At 37.2% G+C, this 21425-nt stretch overlaps 1 protein-coding gene across 2 annotated transcripts in view; it reads right to left on the bottom strand.

Annotated features, from left to right (window-relative positions):
- The window catches only part of TMEM135 (transmembrane protein 135), a 172764-nt gene that overhangs the window by 87189 nt on the left and 64150 nt on the right, over positions 1-21425 (bottom strand). The window contains exon 5 of one of the 2 annotated variants that reach the window (XM_029960946.1): positions 13586-13651. The exons of the other annotated variant lie outside the window; for it this stretch is intronic. Coding sequence (XP_029816806.1) covers positions 13586-13651 — 66 coding nt within the window. The remainder of the gene's footprint in view (positions 1-13585; positions 13652-21425) is intronic. 2 annotated transcript variants of the gene reach the window in all.

Raw genomic sequence — 21425 nt, 5'->3', positions numbered from 1 at the left:
ACCACTTTGGTTATCAAGACCAGTGCTCTCTCACTGCAGGTAACCCCATTTATTAGTTTATGATAGGAATTAAGTACAGCTATTGCATGACATCTTCAAAATATGCAGTGGTATTTTGCCCATATAGTGAAGAGATAAAAAGTTTGCTTTTCATATGTACTTCTAGTACTCAAGTCAGTCACTTACCTACCTAAGCTTTGTGAGGAGATGTTAATACTACACTTTTACCCAGCCTTTTCCCAAGTTTATTTAGCTAGTTAACTGTTAAAAGCAGGTATCGTCCCTTTTAAAGTTTATATGGTTCCTGACACACGTTACTGGTACAACTGTAATTCAGGTTTCTGGTGCATGTGTCTTTCATTACTTTGTCACGTGGTGGGCTTTGCAAAAGACCTCAAGGCTCCTTCATAAAAAGAGGTGAATCAATACTGTAAAGCAAAGATGAGGGGCACCATCCTCATTTGCCTCCAAAAATGTCAGCCTGAGTAGTTAAAATTAAAAATATATGCAACTGAAAATGGGCATAGAAAGGGACAGACTGGTAAGTTCTCCTCCCTGATAGTGCTACAAGCCCATCTACAAAATATACTATTGAAATCTATACTTATGCAATTAAGGAGAAATCTCACCATTATTTTTAAAATGGTTATTTACTAAAAAAAAAAAAAAAAAAAAAAAAAAAACCAAAAAACTATTTTCATTACAATGAGAAATATCCCAAGGATGGTAAATATAAGCCAGAGTTGGTAACCATTCCAGGGATTCTAAATATACGGCTAAGACAGTGCTCATTCCAATGAGTCTTTCAATGATCAGATCAAAAAAAAACCTGAAACAAATTAACTTCAAGTACATGCTTAAATTATTATTTCCTGTCTAGCAAAAAGCTTAAGTCACTTGTTTGGTTAAATACTGTTAAAATCAAGGGGACCTATACACACTCTTAAATTCACTCCCTACTGAGTAAAGCAATAGAGCATGTGCTAAACATGCCCTTGGGAATTAGTGTCTCATGCTGAACGCTCTCGCAAATATTCAGGCACATGTTTAGTTTTGTTACCGTGAATATTTCCATTGATAAACGTGCCCCTAGCTGTTAACAGGAACAAGACCTTGAGCACTACTGAGGAGGCAATCGTAACAAACAAATTACAATTGCAATATTGCTTCTCTTCATAAATTACAATCCCAGAGACGAATGAGAGATTTATCTATACTAAAAAATAAGAGTAATGGAGTGAAAACCGTAAGGGGAAAATCTTACTACAAAAGTAAAGCAAGTTTTTGTCACAGCTGACAAACAGAAAAGTCAATTTTCTTTGCTCAACTTCCACATCTTTTCCATACTCACAGTTCTTCAACATGAATCCAAAAAGACATAGCATTCGCATTTTTAATCCTGCATAATTAACGAACAGTTTTCCCTCTTACTGCAATCAGAACCCCCCATATAGGAAAATATAAGTCAATTGATGCCATATGTCCCTCTGAATTGTTATTCCAGATGTATTCCTTGGAGTCACAGAATCGAAGTTCCTGTTTCCTTTAAAAATAACACATTCCTAAAAAATCAAATGAAGCAATTTTCAGTACAGTTTGTTAATAAGATTCATTTTTTTGGTAATGCTCATTTCCCTCAGCATTTTTTCCTATAACCCAAGTACAAAATAAAGCAATTTACCTATGACATATTACATTGTCAAGAAGCACAAATGCACTTAGCTTTAGCTCTTAGCCTGAGATTTCTCTGGCTAAGAGAGAATGGTTACCTTGGACAGGCATTTGAGAACTAATTTTTAAGTCTTCCTTTCCAATAGCACAGCATAACTTCACCCATACTCTGAAGCAGTTGGATATGATCAGAAGGCTTGCCTTTAAAAAGCTGTAATGTTTAATTATCTTTCTCTTTAGCCTTGTAAAAAATAAAAATGCACCATTTTTGTGGGAATATTTGCTTAACTGAAGGTTAACTGTGCTCTAAGTACTGCTAACAGAAAATCAGAAGTGTGGAAGGCAGTTGCAGCAATAGTTTTCCCACACTGCCCTGCCAACAACCTCAACCTTGTTGGGCCATTTTCTCTAAGGGCTAGAAGTAATTAAGTTTCATTGCTAAATCAGTCTTGAGCCTGTCTTGAGCAGAAAAATCACTTATGCCTAATTGCATGCAGTTATGTGGTGAACAGTCCATTAGGCAGACTGCAGATACAAGTTTACTTTTTGCAGCTCTGCAGGACACTTATAAATGAAAGGTAATTATTTTATCCAGGCAGTCAGTTGTATAATACATATTTCCTACAGAAAACAGTGCTGCTTCAAAAAGACTCATTATTTGAGTTTTTGTTATGTAGTTCTACTAAATATTATTTTGAGAGTTTTTGGGTTTAAAAACATGAATTTCTGAAACTTAAGACACAATGAAACAATATTTATTCTACTATAATAAACATATATTTAATAATTATAATTTTATCACAGTACAAATATTTGAAACCAAGTATATTTAAAAAAACTAAACTGCTCATCATTTTTAATATAGGAAGATGCACATGTAACATATATATGCACAGTCACACGCACATCTGAACACATGCACATGGCCAGAGGAATGTTCTGCATGACCTTAAGAAACTCCGCATACTGTTTGCTAATCAGAACCACATATTTTTCACCTGATTCCATCAACAAAGAATTAGTTTCCATAGAATTGTATCTGACAGGAACAGATTGGTTTCATGGTTCAGAGTGGCAGAATTGTTCCAGCAATTCGTGCACCCTAACATTCCTGGTGCTGGCAGACCAGATCTTCACCTACTGTAATCATCTCATACTGAGATACCAGTAAAGAAAAACAATATAACCCTTTCTAAGAAGACAGCAATTTAATATCATAAAAATATTACAATAAATTATTAAAACAAACCAATGCAGGCAGTCACTATAGAACTTTAGCAATATTAAGTTAAATTAACACTCACTATTCCTGACTGTTGAGTACCCACAATGTTCACACCTGAGCAGTGACCAATGGCACTTGATCTTATTCATAACAAAAACTTGGTTTACATTTGTAGAGGTATCTAAATGTCTGATGCTAAGTTGTTCTTCTAAACTTGTTTTTATCTAGGTATAGGGTTGACCCCACAGAGTAAATGCATATAAGTTCTTTAAAATAAGGAAGAAGATAGAAGATTTTTAAGTATGAAACTACTTCAGATCACTGGAGTGTGGGTACCAGACTTACACTGCCCATAAAAGCCAGCTGTGCTCACAACTAGTCATATGATGGAAATGCTCAGTCTCTTCCCTCCTGCCACTAAATAATATCACATGAAAAATACTACACCTTGTTTTCAGTATCAGTTCCCAATCCTAGTAGTCAACCTCCCTACAAATTTGAAAAGAACAACAGTATTTTCCCATATCTTCACTTTTTGGAAAGAACACTAAACTCCTTAACCTTTGTAACTGTTTACCTTAGGTACTGTCATTCAATTTTTCTACAGCTTAAGAGAAGTTTATGTAAGGTTTAGATTTTAATTTTTATATAATAAAAAAAAAAAAATCAAGAATACATCCAATGAAAGTATCATTATCCTAGTCTTATACTCACAGAAAAATATCTGAAAATGTAGGCCTTTCAACAGAAAGAGCACAGAGAGTCACAACAGAATGGTTGAGGGTAGAAAGGACCTCTGGATGTCATCTAATCCAACCTCCCCTACTCAAGCAGGGCCACCTACATCCAGGTGCCCAGGACTGTGTCCAGACAGTTTTGAGTATCTCTAAGGATGAAGACAGCAAAACCTTCCTGGGCAACCTGTACCAGTGCTCAGTCTTTGCCACAGGAAAAAAGTGTTTCCTTATATCTGGACGGCATCTCCCATATTTCAGTTATTTTTCTGCCCATGGCCTCAGGTCCTGAGAAGAGCTTGATGCCATCTCCTTTGCACTCCTCTGCAAGTGGATAAGACCCCTCTTGAGCCTCCTCTTCTCAAAGCTGAAGTCCCACCTCTCTCTCAGTTTTACTACCTTCAGAGCCCTTTGTTAGACTCCATCCAGGATGTCCACAACCCTGTTGTACAAAGGTGCCCAGAACTGGACATAGTACTCCAGGTGTGACTTCACCAATGCTGAATAGAGAGAAGGATCACCTCTCTCAGCCTGGATGAATGGTTTGTCTAATGCAGCTCAGGATACCAAGAGACAGCTTTGCAGCAAGGACCCATTGTTGGCTCATATCCAAATTGTTGTCCACCACGATGCCCACCAGATCCTCTTATGCCAAACTGTTTTCCAGCATATACCAGTGCCTGAAGTTGTTCCTCTCCAGGTGCAGAACTCTGCACTTCTTGTTGAACTTCAAGAGGTTCCTGACAGCCCATTTCTCCAGCTTCTCAAGGTCCCTCTGGATGGCAGCACAACCCTCTGGTGCATCAGCCGCTTGTCCCAGTTTGGTCATCAGCAAATGTGCAGAGAACACACTCTGCCCCATCACCCAGACCACTAACGATGATGCGGAACAGGACTGGGGTACACTGCTAGTCACTGGCTTCCAACTAAACTTTGTGCCACTGATCACCACCTCCTGGGCCTGGCTGTTCAAACAGTTTCTGACCCACCTCTGTCTCTGCACATTCAGCCCACAGTTCAGCTACTTGTCTATGAGGATCTTTGGGAGACAGTGTCAAAAAGGAAATATTAGTTATTACTACTTATTTCATTCATTCCTTTTACATCTCTCCCTTTCTTACTTTTCATCAATTTCATTTTTTATTAGTTCACCAGATGCAATCTAAAATTACTCCTTAATAAGGAAATTTAAACAATCGTTCATATGATTTTCAACAAACTTTGAACATCAAACAGAAAACAGAAAGAGCCTTCTTGCTGACTGTAGGTACATCCATCCTTTTTTCAGAAAACCGAAATGACACATTTCAAATTGCATTTTGATTTATGCAATGTTTACCTCCAGGGCAATTAAAAGTTACCAAAGATGACTTTTTTTTTTGTGTTCGACAATACTTCAATAAGTCTAATATATAGATAAGGAGCATAAAAAACCTTAAATTGAATGAGAATACAGTTTTCCAATAGGGATATTACATTTAATTAGCTGGAAATCATTCAGTGTAAGTAATGTTTACACTAAAGTTAAGATATTCCTGCTTCAAAGGGAAGGTTGTTGCATGGAGACCTTTGCACCCCCTCATAGCAGCCATCCAGTATCTGAAGGGGGTCTACAAGGAAGCCGGAGAGGGACTCTTCATCAGAAATTGCAGTGATAGGACAAGAGGGAATGGCTTCAAACGGAGAGTAGGTTTAGATTACATGTTAGGAAGAAATTTTTTACTGTGAGGGTGGTGAGGCACCGGAACGCGTTGTCCAGAGAAGCTGTGTATGTTCCATCCCTGGCGGTGTTCAAGGCTAGGTTGGATGGGGCTTTGAACAACCTGGTCTATTAGAAGGAGTTCCTGCCCTTGGGGGGGGGGAGATGGAACTAGATGATTTTTAGGCCCCTTCCAACCTAAACCACTCTACGATTCTATGACTCTATGTACAGTAATGTTGACACACATAAATTTATACTGCAAAGTATTAGAGAAAATGACATACATTCATACATTCAAGATCGTTATTCTGAGAACTTGAATCAAACATCTTGCACAGAAACTGAAGATCACTTGAGTGTATGTTTTAGTAACATCTTCAGCATGTATTCAGCACACGGGAATGCGAACAAATTCTTAGCTTTATCAGTTTAAATAGCTTCTTACAGTTGCCTATTTCTTCAACTCTATGAATGCATTAACATACATCAGTATCAACACCACCAAAGTGAGAAAGCAGCATTATTCAAGTTCTAACCTCCAGTAGCACCTACTCTGCCTTTCCTCATGTACGGGAGTAAAATTCTCCCTACAGATGATCTTTGCTCCGGCAGAACAATGGAGTTGCAGGGGGCAACTTTGGGGGCACATTTTAAGTATAAAGCAAGATGACAGCTTCATTCCAAGGCCATGACACAGAAGACCACAATTTGAATAGTTATTAAAGAAATGCTGTTGGGTTACAGAAAATAAAGGTCTATATTTGAAATGACAATCACTAACTACATTTTTTAATAAGAAAGAAAGTAAGAAGAACAATCTCTTATGAAAACAATCTCATATATTCCCAGTACCATATATCTTGACCACCCAAAGTCATGTTAAATCAAAAACTATATTGGGAAGTAAATATATTTCCTTACATTTAGTTTTGTTGCCATAATTTTTCATTGTTTACTTTTTCCATGCATGCACTCACTGGTTTGCTGATGGAAAAGAATAAAAAATCTAAAACATACAGGCAAAGTATTAAGAAAAAAAAAGAGGAGTCTTTAAAAGAGAAGTCTTTAAAATAGGCAATTCCTTCCTTACTTTACTCCTTGACAAAAACTTCTTGGTGAAATATATCTGGCAAATACTTCTTAGTTACTTTCAATTTAACTTTTAGCCTCTGTGTTTCACATCACAAAGGGAAGTTATTACTATTTTAAGATAAATACAGACCATCAGCCTGCATTAAAGAAAATTACATTATAATGACAATAACGCCTAGCATAAAATGTCAAATGCTTAAAGTACTAAATTCCACTGTTTCACTGCATGAAAAATAGACAGACTATAATTTCCATACACTTTAAAGAAAAATACAAAGCATGAATCACCTTGATATTATTTTACTTCTGTTTTGAAAATTAAGTTCTCCAAGTTTCCAAACTTGTGTGTTACCTTTCTTCAGTGGTACCCCTCCGTACTTTGGAACATGTAGCCACTATCCCGCTTTCAGATATTTCTACCTTAAATTTACACCAGACATGATTCCTACAGTGCACTAATTTTCCCCATTCCCCAACAAATTAATTCCATCACTTCCTTTTAAAATTATTTGGAGTAGGTCTATATTTTTTAAGGCTTGAAATGATTTTTAATAAGAAGCAGAATAGCTTATTAGAAGAGCAGAAAAGAATCTTCATATTCAGCTATGGTTTTGAGACAAATTTACTTTCCTCTTCCTGAATAACAATTAATTAAAAACCCTATAAACTCCTTAAGATGGATAACCCAGGGCAAGCAACTGAATACCCAGTAAAAACATCACTGGAACACAGTACACTGGAACACCTCAAAGTCTGGTGGTTTTCCTCCCCAGGGTTCAATGGCATTCCCAATCTCTCTCTCTCTCAAATCAAGCTTTAGTTTTCACTACATTTAATCAAAAGAATTATTTACTTTTGACTTACTTCCAGATAACATAGATAAGGTATGCCAGTCTTTGGCAATTAAATTACCTTTGAACTGTTACCCATTGTGACCTGCCAGAAGGATTTTCCAGATCCCAGCACTATTTTTAAATACTTCTGACACATATGCCCCAAAACCAAAACCTTAAGTCAGTAGACTATAAAACAGTTCTATTCTGATGGCTACATTTTATCCATTTGCTGCTTCTTTACAAGAAGTTATAACTCAATACTACTGCCAAAATAGACTCCACTAATGAGAAAGCTGTAACTCTGTATGTCAATAATTTAAATGAGTTTTTAACTGATGTTTCAGAACATTGTTATAGGATATCTTCATCTTTTTTTTAAAAGCATAGTTCTTTTGAAAAAGCTAAAAATCAAAGTACAGATTACTCTCTTGGGAACAGGGAGAGACATTCCTTTAGGGGAAATGGGTCCCAGAGCTGCCTGCAAACAACTCCTTCCTTTTAGTTTTGCAAACACCTTCCCAAAAATAAGTGGGCAATTATAAGAGAAATTAATACTGAAATCTACTGGCGCTTTGGATCTTACACAACATATTCAGAAAATATGACTTGCTTAAATTAAATTGACGCTGTTTTGAAACACATTAAATTCAAAAAATATACATTTTCTTTTTGTGTACCAGGAACCCTTAACCAGGAGGGGAAGAACCCAGAGGATAAGATCCAAGAGACTGACAATCCTATTTCAAAGGCAGAAAAAGCCCATGAACGGCCCTACAAAAATTCAAGTTTCCTTGTACCAAGTCTGGTTTGCTAGGAAGCATTTTCCCTGCACTGAGAACAGACAAGGTGCACCCTGACCAAGAGCGCTGCCTTTTAAACATGCCCTTGGCTAAAGACAAAAAGCTTAAAAAGTCAAGAGCCTTTGAGACTGTAAGTACAGTGTCTCTACTGCTGCAAAGTTTACATAAATCTGACAAAATATCTTTCCTCACATATTAACATGACAGTACCAAAGTATTCAAAAAAAAGCATGGAAACCAGAGATGCTGGGGGAGTCTGTGAGAGCAGAACTTTTGAATCCCAGATAATAAAGGCATCTTTGTGATAGGAAGGCAGGAGGGTGAGGGGATCAGATGTCCACTGTCCCACTGCCATTTGGTTTCTAAAGTATCTGCAAGTGATTATTCCTGATATGCCCTCGAGCTGAAACCACAGGAAACTGTGCACCCAAAGTAATTTTATTTCAATGAAAATTAATCTCAAATTATTCTTGGCAGTTCTTCAGTACCTACAATATGATCATTTATGACATCTTCCTGGGTTTCATGTATTACAAATGAAGCTGGTCAAAAACACAAGCAGGAACATCATTATGACAAAACCCAAAATTTAAAAATCAAATCTAGAACACACTTATATGGAAAAGAGATCATCACTTAACAAATACTCAGTTGCATGTCATCTTTACAGTACAAAACTAAATATCATGACACATATCATATCTCTTTCAAATTGCACCAATGACAAGTAAAATCGCAAAGTACCTTCTCATGAAAAAAGTATTACAGTTATTGCTAACCATAAAAAAATGTTCATGTCTATATGACTTTAATTCCACAGCTGAATTTCCAGGACTCTACAGTGCACTCTGCTATGACAAGGTGGACTAGGAAGAAGGAAGGCAAGGAAAACCTGAGCTAGCAGTAATGTCACTTCAATAGTGTACCCTCCTTTCCTACGTTCAAATTAATTCTGTATGTCTGTGGAATAAACAGAAATGCTGCACAAAGGGGCATTTCATATTGCTGTTCCCATTGTTATGTATTAACTTGTAAAAATATAAAATACCCCACGTTTTAAAGATCCTTACTAATTCCCTTGTTTAATTTTTACCTAAAAATGTAATCACATCATTTGTATTTAATATGAATACAAAATCTATAGAAATTACTTTTTACAGATACCTGGGCTAAATTCATAAACACTGCTCTTCTCATTACTTACATTACAGAAAACACACAGAGCAGAAATTTAATTCTGAAATCATCAAATTGCTTTAAACAAAAGCAGAGACATGTCTCCTTTCAACAAAGTCAGCTTTCATTCATGAGTATGTACTGCCACAGCAATACATATCATGACATGTATTACACCATAAGGCCATAAGCCATTTTAAGCAAGAAAGTACAATAATTAGTTCTATTTTTATATATATTTATACTTCAAATTTGGTTGACAATGATATTTTTACACCTACAAATGCTCCAAGTCTCATTATCCAAGAGGGCACTGGTTTGGTAACTCCCTTTAAGCTTCACAGCTGCTGTAGTCCCAAGACAAGACACACATGCATGGGTATGCATTTGTTAAATTTTACTCATTCTTCCATAAGGACAATAGAACTGGTAATTCTCAGAGGAATCAGGAATCAGCAGTAGCAAGGAATTCTGTAGATACATGTCCTTAAAAAAATGCCCCAAACATTTTCCAGATGAAAAGTGATTAAGACAGTTTACAAATTCATCAAGATCTTGCAAGGAGTGAGTTAACAGCCACAGAGATCATGCATGGCTGGTATCAGTTCTGGCTCTCTGGGAATCATGCCTCTACCATTACATCTGTTGTCCATCTCATTCTATGTAATTCACTGTATTTTTTCCATTAAGGGTTCCACCCTCTCCTTTATCCCCCCGCTTCTTCTCTGTGGGCATTTGTTTCCCTCATCTGTAGGGACTGAGAACATCAATCCAGTAAGCCAGTGTCCTAGTCAGATCTCTCCTTGTTCAGTACCTCCACATGATGTACAAATCTTATATGACACACTGGTTTTGGTACATCATTTCCTCAGTGTAAATAAAACTGGTCATTTCGAGTTAAAATTAGGGAAGTTTTCTCTCTGGGTGTAGTCATCACCTTAACCTTAGCTTTGTCAAATGTATTCCATCCTGCACCACGCACCCTGTGACTTCTCACAGCCCAGTGCTGCCAACCCTTATTCCTTACGGCTCTCCCTGGAGGTTCAGCACACATCAGTAGAAGCTCCGGGGGAAGCACAGACAACTCCGAAGCAGCTGCAACCTCCTATTCCTCTTCTCACTCTCTTCAGCAGGTAGGCTATTGCTGCTCTTGTTTCCTCAACACCATCACTGCTGCAACATCAGCCAGTACCTACAGAGACAGCAGGTCTGTCTGGAAGAGGCTGGACAGTGCGAGGAATTGATTAGCAGCAGATCTGAGCCACCTGCACGAATACCAGAAGCAGAAGAAACAGTTGGAGAAGCTCTCTAGGTGGTGTCAGGTCCAGGCTCCCTGAATGCACAGCTCTCAGCTGCGCTGATCAGCAGCTCTAAACCTTGTGTCCATAATAAAATGCACCCTAAGACTTCCACACAGAAGCACAGCCATGGGATTTGGTGTGAGCACATCTGCTCACGCAATTTTTGGATCATTTGGGAATCAGTTAGAAGTGCTAACAGAAATGAACAAGGTTCTGCCTCATGCTCCACACCCAAAACAAAACAACAGACAGAAATAAAGATGAACTACAACATATTTAATTCTTAGAATCAAGTATGCTTTGGGGTTTGATCCCTCCCATGGATGCTACAGTTCAGTCAAATCAGGAGCAAGGGAATTGCCGAGAAGATTTTTCAGGAACATCTATGATCTATATCCCACAGTTAAATAATTTTTGGCACTATGTTCCCAATTTTGATAAATACCTTTGGCAGCACAGTTTTCTAAAATCTTAACAGTAATTTTATAAACCACATGCAAAAGTAAAAAAACCAAACATGTACAACCTAATTTTTCAATTTCTCCAAGGATAATAAAGGAAAAACATAAAAATTCTATATGCATAAAAGCTTCATAAGGCACAATGAATGAGGAAATGTTGAAAGGAGGAGAAAAGGGATTTGCCATGGACATTCAATATCATAACTTAGAAATCCAGCTGGTGATGACAACTGGATTATAATGGGCAGTTTTTCATGCATTCTGTTTTGCCTGTAGAAAAGAAACATTTGCACATTAATCCGTTCAGTGGTGCAGACAGAATAATGTCACTTTTTTCATTTATGAATTTCAAACAAACAGATATGATTTTTGCCTTCTAATACTGAACAGTTTCACCCCCTCTCAAATTTTAAATGGTGTTACATTTTTAAGTTATGGTGTGAAAGTTGAACAGTGCTTTTGCACATTGGACTGCTGCCTCCGTATTTTGAAATTTCCAATAAACAACTTGCTCTGCTTTGATTTTCACTGCCAAATTCATACTTCTCAAACATAATGCAGTCAACTTTCGTTCATATTCAACTTTTTTTCTGGTTCCCTTTCTACTCACACACTGTGCAAACATTCAGTAATTTCCTGGAAAAGCTAAAAAAAAAATAATTAATATGACTCCTGATGATTATATGTTTCTTCTGGAAAAATTAGTTTTATTTGAATAATGTAATTTCTCATTTTCAGACTAAGGAAATTATAATTACACAATGCAATTTAATGAAAATATCTCCCTTGAGCAAAAACATTTTCCCTTTGCATAAAGCTCGATAAAAATATACAAGAGAAAAAAAGGTATTTTCTTATTTTCCCCCCAGCTTCTTACACAAAAAGTCAGTTCTGGAAAGTGTTTTATCTATAAATTATCTAGCTTAGTTTTAACTGCATTTCCACTGAAGCCCAATGAGTATCTCATCAATAGTATCATAGGACACTGTATATCAACATAAAGTTCACCATCATCAAACAGATGCACTTCCTCTCAGTTCCTTTCTTGATAATTATGGTTACATCCTCTCACTACTTATCTTGTTGATTCTCATCTGGTTCTCTCTAGCCCCTGAAGCAGTTTAACTGATAAAAGATCAGAGGGAATATCTGAAGAAAAAAGTAAAAGCTTTTCTGCCACATCAGTGAGCTGAACTGGCTCAACTTAAGATATATCAGATAAAGAAATTACTAATATCATTCACAACAGAGATCATTATGTCTGCAGTTGTCCTGGTATTTTCCACTGCAAATAGTACAATTAGTTACACTATAAAATAAAACATAATTTGATTTGTCCATTAATTCACACCATTTAGTGAGTAATTACAAGGATGGAGATTCCACAGACTCTTTGGGCAACCTGGTCATGAAAATATAGAAAATTAAGTGCCCTTCACTACAAAAAAAACACAAAACAAAACAAAACAACAAAAAAAAAAACCACACACAAAAAAAACTAAACAAAGAATTTAGAAGGGCTGCACACATTTGATGAAATCTCAAGTACATCTTCAAACACCAATGCAAGGATATATTACTTTGTTGCAAAACGGAAATTAAGGGAACTTCATCAGCATAAAGAACACTTTACAGCACAGCTGGGATTCCAGGGTCAATCTAAGTCTACGTTCCAGATTGAATGCTGTATCTTCAACAGACAAAGTTATCTAAAAATTTGATCCAATCAGATTACCATGAAAAAACACTAAGGTTTCTATACTTAAAACCCTACACACTGTAGCATCCAGCTGTGGCAATGCCCAGATCAGTCCTCATTTCCAGTATCATGACTGATTACAGTATTTTATTTTTCATTATTATTATCTACTTATGTATTATGTTTATTTTTATTATATTTATTATTATTTATATATTTTATATATTTATATAATATTATTTAAATTTTATTTTTTATTTTTAAAATTGAATTCAACCCAAGTATAAATTGCACCTCCTCATATTGGAGATATTTAATCATCAAAGCTCAAAATGTTTACCTGATATAAAATCACACAAAGAAGGTAAAAACGGAAACATGCATGAGCAACATAATATTCAGATATATTTATCCTATTTAGAATAATAATGTATTAATACTTTGTATATTATGTGAAGTTACTATTTCTTGAAAGGAACAAAGGATGAAGTAACCTCTCCACAGCTACTCAATAACAAATACTGACATCATGTGAATTTCTCTAGACTTGATAATCTTTAATAGAGAAAATCCAGTGAAAAACAACCCAGCTGAAAGGACATTCTTGTGAGTCACTTCTATTATAAGGCTAAGTTATGACTGAAGCAAAAAGAAAAACAGAATGTTTTTTTCAAAAATACTTAATTTCTGGCTGGACAAGATTTAAGTTCCCGTTCTCCTTTAAAAAAATACTGTAATGTAGGTATGCAACTTATATATAGTCCAGTTCTCTTCACTTACATGAAGACAGTACATCTCCCGAGAAATTATAAAGCATTATATTAAGAAAGTATTTTATCATTTATAAATAAAAAAGAAACCAAAAGATACAGATATAATCAGCCTTACTTCTCCATGTCTTAAAGGTGTGATAGCTCCTCTTGCTACTGCCATTCGGAACAATGTTTCTGTGGCCTGCATCAACAAACACACACACAAATTCATTACTGAAAAAACAGACAATGCAGCTCATGAAGATTTGTTTCAATTCTTATAATATTTTTAAAATTTTCTTCAAGCACCTATTTTACAATTGAATCCCTCCAGTAAGTAATTTAGACCAATCTGCACAGCTTAGGCAAAAGTTTATTGCAAGGTGAGACCTGTATCAAGGATTTCAGTCTCAGCATAAGTAACTGCCGTGGTCCGAAGGGCAGATGGGACCGTGGCACCGCACGGGGCCGGGACACAAAGGTGGGATGCAGGCAGAGTCCTTTATTCACGCGTGCACGTGGCCTTTTATCTGCTCGGGGGGGAAAGGGCCAGAACATAGGGTGGAGTATGAGACAGACAAGAGGGGGACAAACCAGGATAGGGACACGGGTAAAAGGGAGAGGAGCGGGGGAAATAGGGAGCAGATAAACTCATGGCAAGCCTGGGCATGTCCAGGCTGTGCACTGTGTAGTGTCAATACAATGAAACCACACAATAACAGTAAAGTCCATATAATAGCTGTAAGATCCATATAATAAAATCCTGACAACTGCTGTATGTTTTTCTCCACGTCTGGAACCGTTCCCATCACAAGTAACCACCTAAACAGTGCACCAACCTCCCCAACACTGCAGCAGTTCCACAAAACTCTCTTTGCAGGTCAGAGACGCTCAGCCATATAATGGTCTTCCAGAGGCTGTCAGGTAAAAGTGGCCTACTGAGGGAAAAATAGCTATATGGTCTTTCACAACTCATGAAGATCATTTTTAAACTCTCAGTAAAGGTGGTGTCACAGAACACAACCCCATCATGTGTAAATGACAGGGAACAACAACTTTGGGGAAATCTTTAATTAAGTTAATCTTTAATTAGGTTGCATACCTTTCTGTGTTAGTTGGTCCATCCTTTCTTTAATCCAGTGGGAAAATTAGCATGTACTTCTGACATTATAAATAGATTACTGGCTTAATGCAAACTCTAATAGGTTCTGTACCACCATTCTTTCTACAAGATGGTTGCAAAAAGGTATGAAAAAAATTCACAGGTTACATAAATTCATGGATTGGCACATCAGAGTACACGTGAACAGATTTGTTTTAAAGATTTGTTTCCATAGCAAACAGCGAAGCCGGTTTCAATTTCAACTGTAATGAAACATGGTTCTAATATCTGGTTTTAATTAAAAAAATACTCCAACATTTAAGGATCTATGTTAAGGAGCAGTTAGTAGGCTGTTTGGAAAAAAAAATACCACATTTAGAAAGTTTATAAATAAAGCAGTTTGCAGTAGCTGATCATCTTTCTAAATAGTGATTTAAAAAATAAGCAGCTCAATGCTTCCATGACTGCAAAACTTGCAGGGTTCCTGCTACACTACCTTAAGACAGCTGTACCTCAACAAATGTAATATCGAAGACATCTCTCGAGATTAATTCCTCAGTCTTCTTAGACACAGATTATGTGGGTTTTACCCTTTTCTAAATAACTTTCTGCAGAAAATAACTTAATAAAAGAGCTTTTAACTACCTTAGGTTCCGCCCACATACCTGTAAATGAATGTGTGCACTCCAGAACGTTGGGCTGCAATAGCTATTACTTCATTTACAGCCACGAGGATGCAAGGCAATGCCCCACTGAATTCTGTTTCTCAACCCTTTCTTCTCTGAGAGATGAAGTGAACTCCATACAGCCTTTTGTATTTCCCAAAATCAGCTCCTTTCACCAACATTTTTAGGGATGTTTCAACCAAATTGAGCATTCTGTCAATACAGCTAAGCTGCTTTCTTTTCTTTTGAAAACCACTGGTGTGCATGACTTTCTTTTCAATCTACTTGTAAAAGCTCTCCCTTAATACGCTTGTACTCACATTGTTAATGCCAGATGTCAAAGCCATTTAGAAACAAGGAAACATCACAGCAATAGCAAATGTAGCACCACAGGTGTCCTCCTGTGGGCCACCCTTCACTTAGAAGATTAGCACTACAATCACAGCTTCCCACCAAAACTGCATGGGAGAATGAGGCCACCTATACCCATTCACGGACTGACAATGACAAGGCCAGAGAAAGAGCTATTGGGGTTTTAAGCAAGTAAAATCCAAGAGGATACTTAAAGAAGTTTATCTTTCAAAGGCATAATGGGCCCAAGCTTACTATTGGTGTAACCTTTAAGGTGAAGAAAGTGGACACTGGTAGAAAATACTTCAAGCTTGCATCCTTTTGACAAAGCAAACTAGATGTGAACAACATGTTGAGATTTAAGTAAGGCAATGTCTTACAGGGAAAAAGAACATGATGGAACTGTTCAGAAAGCTTTTTAACACCTTCACAGGACTATAACATCACACGGACTAAGGATAAAAGTAATCAGCTAGCAAAATTTCGCCAGTCTTAAATATGTGTGTAACACTTTTGTTTCTTCAAAGTTTCTGCACAGTCTTCAATTTCTGTCTTTTTCCTTTCTGCTCTGTAAATGCAGACACAAACAGAATTTTACTGGGGCATGTCCAAAGAAGGGCAATGGAGCTAGGAAAGGGTCTGGAGCACAAGTCTTATGAGGAGCAGATGAGGGAGCTGGGGCTGTTTAGCCTGGAGAAAAGGGGGAACCTTATCACTCTCTACAAAAATCTGAAAGGAGTCTGTAGTGACGCAGAGATCAGTCTCTTCTCCCAAATAACAGGTGATAGGACAAGAAGAAATGGCCTCAAGTTGCAGTAGGGGAGTTTAGATTGAATATTACGAAAAATTTCTTCCTGCAAAGGGTTGTCAACCACTGGAATAGGCTGTCCTGAAAAGCGTTTGGGTCACCCTACCTGAGGGTTATTAAAAGATGTATGGATGTGCCACTTGGGGACACGGTTTAGTGATGGACTTGGCAGTGCTGGGTTAAAGGTTGGACTCAATGAACTTAAAGGCTTTTTCCAACCTAAAGAATTCTATGATTCTATCTGGTCCTGCTCAGGTTCCCTTGGACTCAGGTTGCCTAGGCCTGTTTTCAACATCTCTAAGGTTGAAGGTCCCACAACCTCTCTGACCAACCTGTTTCAGTATTTCACATCAACACTTTCAGTGACAAGTCCATTAAAAAAAAATGCAACTGTGCTTCCCAAAGAAGCATAGCCCAGTTTCTCAAATTCTCTACAAGTGATGGAAATGCTTTGGGCCAGTCAAGTGGAAGGCCACCCTGCAGTTTTCTAGCTGTGACAAGCCAAGACACAAGGAAATGCAAAACCACAGAGCATCCTGCTGGCATTCAAGCTGCACATGTTGGATGTGGAGGAATAAACATAGGTGTGGAGAAACTTAAAATGCAAATGTACAATTTCTTTTTTTTCAATGTTAAAAACAAGCTCCATCATCCTTCATGCTCCATAAGGAATAGAGGAAAAAAAAGCTGCATGAATGAAGAATCCCACATCATCAATGAAAAAATAACAATTTGCTTCCATACCTCATATACTTTCTGAAATTCTGTATGTGATAATATCTTGCTGAGAGTAAGAGGATCCCTACAGGACATCAAATCTACTTTGACTAAAAATCTAGGTTATTGAACACATCTTGCCTGGTCTATTCTTGATATCTAATTTCAAATCTACCAGAGTTATTAGTATAATAATAGTCAATATTCATGCTGCATAATAGTCGCATATGACTTATTCCAATACTGATTAAGTTTAAATCCCTCGAACACAAATGTCTTAAGAATTTTAAATAATGTGCTAAAGGTATTAAGTATATTGAACTGGGAAGTTTATTTCATTGTATTAAATCTGATAAAAATATTCAGAGTACTGCTGACGCAAATCGAGCCAGGAAAAACTGTCCATTTAAGAAATAATAATATTTTCTCAAAGACACTGCTGACTAGAAATGTAGCTCATTTTTAACTGCTTCTGCACTAAATATTACATTATAATCAGATTATTTAGGAAGCTGTAAAAATTAGAGATTTATTTGCATTGAGTTCACTGTGAATAAGCCTGAAATAAGAATCATTACAGGCTTAGGCAATGACTTCAGATACTTCTACTCAGCGATGGGAGTGAGAAAGCAAATTATGAACACATAGTTTTAGTGATCTCAGTGTGAAATAAATGTGCTGCCAAGTTGATTGTTACTGAATCCTAAACTTGTTCTTCATTATAAAGAATGTACAGTGCGTTACATTATGTGAGAGGTGAAATGGCAGCCTAATGTATCTGACTGCTTTGTAACATCATGCAAGCTCTAATGTCATCTCCAGACAAAGATGACCAACTTCTCCCACTCCAAAAATAGAAGTTGCCTCTGATCGAATTCCTTGCAAGTGGGTTTAAAAAATATATTTAAAAAAAGAGAGAAACCACTTGTACACAGAACTAAAGTGGGAAATAATTGTGCATTATTGATGGAAGTGGTAGGAAAAACAGAAAAAAACCAGTACTTTAGATTCCAGATGTTTCTAATTTTCTAGGTATTCATGAAAATAAAATGGTCTTATAATAATTTATCAAAATAGTTACTGTTTTACCAAACTTAAAACTGCAAATGCAAGCAGTGGAGGAGATCGTTCATGCAAATTCATGAATTTAGAAAAGCATGCTGTTTAATCACCTGACAACTTTTGGCATCTACTTCTAATTGTGCATTAAAAAAAACAAAATAGAAAACAAAACTATTTCATTAAAATGAAAATGGTGCAAATTGTTTATAAGAACAAAAATGGATGGAATACCACAGAAGACATTTTTTCCACCATGAGGTTTGCTGGTCTTGGACACAATAGCTAACTGACAGTTCTGGTCTGTAAAATGTGTGCTTCTTCATGAAAAACAAATTACATTATAAAAAGGCTTTTGACAGATGATCCAAAATCATCAATAACATCTTTCAACTTGATTACGTATGAACTACTGTTATAGCCCATATTAGCTCACCATCACACAACTCTTGAAAGTAGAATGAGTGAAATTCAGAATGGTGAGATTCAGAAGCAACAACGAATAGGAAAATGTAGAGAGGTTTCTGAATTTTTTTCTCCTGAATTCTGTACACAAAATGTCAAATGTAAGGGAACGTTACTCCAGATGACAGATTTAACTTAACTGAGAAGCTTAATTATTGTTACAACTTTTGATGAAATTACTACAATACCAATACAGAATGTGCTCCCATCCTATATATTTTATAGATTTAAAATATTCTTAAGCTATGTCAAAATACAATACTGAAGCTGAATTGAACCTTTTAAAGAGACAGATATTTAAGTTCCTACTTTCTGAAAAGCCATAAAAAACTCAACTCACTCCACCTTACAGATGTGAATTTTACGTACCTCCATCTTCTACTTTTTAAAAGGAGTCTGAATGTGTCCATCTTCATCACTGAACTGTTGAAACCTTACTTGTACAATGAGTAGATCAGCACATATTTGACTTCTGCAAGGCACAAGTCCTTTCCAGACACCCATTAACAGATCAAATACTTTCTTACCTTTACCTTCTACAAAAGCAACTTAATCATGAACTCTCTAAAGACTAGGCAATTTAAACCCCATGATAAAGCATATTTTGCAGAGTTCATTAAAGCCTTGTATCCGTTTCCTGAAATTTCTCTAATTTTTTCCCAAATTCAGCTTTCAGAACACCCAGAGAAAACATTGCACCAAACACCCACCTCTACATTCCGTAATACTTGATCTCCCTTTCCTCTGGTTACTTCCACAACATTTGTAAAAACAAAGCACACACCTGGCTGTGTATCTTACACAGTACAAACACTATATGAAAACTGTTCTTCTTTCTCAAATGATAAACGACTGTTGATTCCCTAACTAGATGTTTGGGAATTAGCAAAACTCATCACTAATACAGTATAAATAAACCAGTATTAAAACTAACAAGACTAATAGCACAGTAACTCTTTTTGACTTAAGTCTTGCTCCTTCCTGGGAACATCTGCATATTTGTCATGTAAACATAGGCTCAAATTTACAAACAGTTCAGGGCAACTTCTATTACACTTACAAATTCCATTTTTGCTCATCCTGCACCTTCAGGGTTAATAAACTCCCTTACAAACTAATTTACCTCTACCCTCTACACAACTAAACTACCCTGATCTTCCTCCTCGATGCAGTTCTGCTCAGGAACCTCAGCCTCTCCTTAAAAGGGCTTTATAATTTAAAGTTGCAGAACACACGTTCAACAAATGAACCAAGTATAAAACTAATCACGCAATGTGTGCTGCTAAGAGGGTGAAATGAAAGCATTTGTATTTATTTATCTTAGTTTAAACTCAGTCGTCTGCAGTTGTGGTATATGTAACATTTTCCAAGATTATGATTTTTTTTTTTTTCTTCTCCTGACTTCTTCTCTACCTATTTTTCTCCCTTTCCTTCCTCCCACCCCCCCCACCCAAAAAATGCTTGGTATTTATATTGGGATTCCTGGTCCCAGGCTGTAACTGACTTTCACCTTTCTCTAGTTTTCTCTGCACAAAGGATTGAACAGTTCAACACTGCAATTAACTACATAACAGAAAGCCAGAAAAAAAAAATTAAATCCAGCAGTATAATGCTCATGAACTGAATTACCCACAAACCAGGCCAGCAGCCAGCATGGGAAACTGGAGAAATAGGCCATTTAATCTCCTCTGCCTCAACAGAAATGCCAGAGAAAGGAGGTCCAAGCAAGCCTGCCCTGCCACCATCACAGAGTAGAGGTTTCTGCATCTGAGAAATGATCCACTGAAGCCAGCTAAAACCTTCATTCTTTCCAATCACACAGCAGAAGGACAGCAAACAGCTGCAAGCCAGCCTCCAGAAAGCACATGACAATTGTCAAACATGGTTTTGATTAGTAATGCTGCCAGATAGAATAAAAGATAGTGGCCAAAAGACCACTCTGGCCAAGCAGGAATATACAAGTACACTTGCATGTAGTCAGTGCCCCTCACGATTTGGGGTCAGAGAAATCTTCAGATTTTCAGCTCTAAAATGGTTAGGAGCATATGCACCTATCATGCATCACCTCCCTCTATCCCATTTGAAACTGATCCACAGGGAACTTTGCTGCTGCCTGGCTAGAGGCTGCTGGAAAAACAATGTGCAGAAACAACAGGTCTAATCAGGTTTGATGCAGCCACTAAGTTTCAGACAAAAGGGTAACACTGCCCTGAGCTCAGAACCATAATGACTCCAACACTATACTGAATAGTTTGGGTTGGATAGGACCTTTAAGGAAGTCCAAATCCCCTGACATAGGCAAGGATACTTCCCACTGAACTAGGTTGCTCAAAGCCCCGTCCAACCTATCCTTAAAGACTTCCACAGGATGGGGCAGACACATCTGTGGACAACCTGTTCCAGTGCTTCACCACCCTCACAGCAAAGAACTTCTCCCTAACATCTAATCTAAACCTGTTCTCTGTCCGTTTAAAACCACTGACCCTTGTCCTAGCACCACAGACACATTGTAAAATGTTTGTCCCCACGTTTCTCATAAGTCTACCTCAAGTACTAAGAGGCCACAGTGATGTCTCCTTGAAGCCTCTTCTCCAGGTTGAACAACCCCAACTCCCCTAGCCTGTCTTCACTGGAGGAGTGCTCCAGCCCTCTCCTCATCTTTGTGGACTCTGTCCAACAGGTCCATGTCCTTCTTATGTTGGCAGCCCCAGAGCTGGATACAGCACTCCAAGTGGGGCTTCACCAGAGTGAAGTAGAAGGGAAGAATCACCTTCCTCGACCTGCTGGCCACAGTGCCTTTGATGCAGCC

Source organism: Manacus vitellinus, unplaced genomic scaffold (genome assembly GCF_001715985.3).
Source record: "Manacus vitellinus isolate BGI_N305 unplaced genomic scaffold, ASM171598v3 scaffold_2_pilon, whole genome shotgun sequence".
In the NCBI taxonomy this organism is placed as follows: domain Eukaryota; kingdom Metazoa; phylum Chordata; class Aves; order Passeriformes; family Pipridae; genus Manacus; species Manacus vitellinus.
This window is presented reverse-complemented; position numbering and strand designations above follow the sequence as displayed.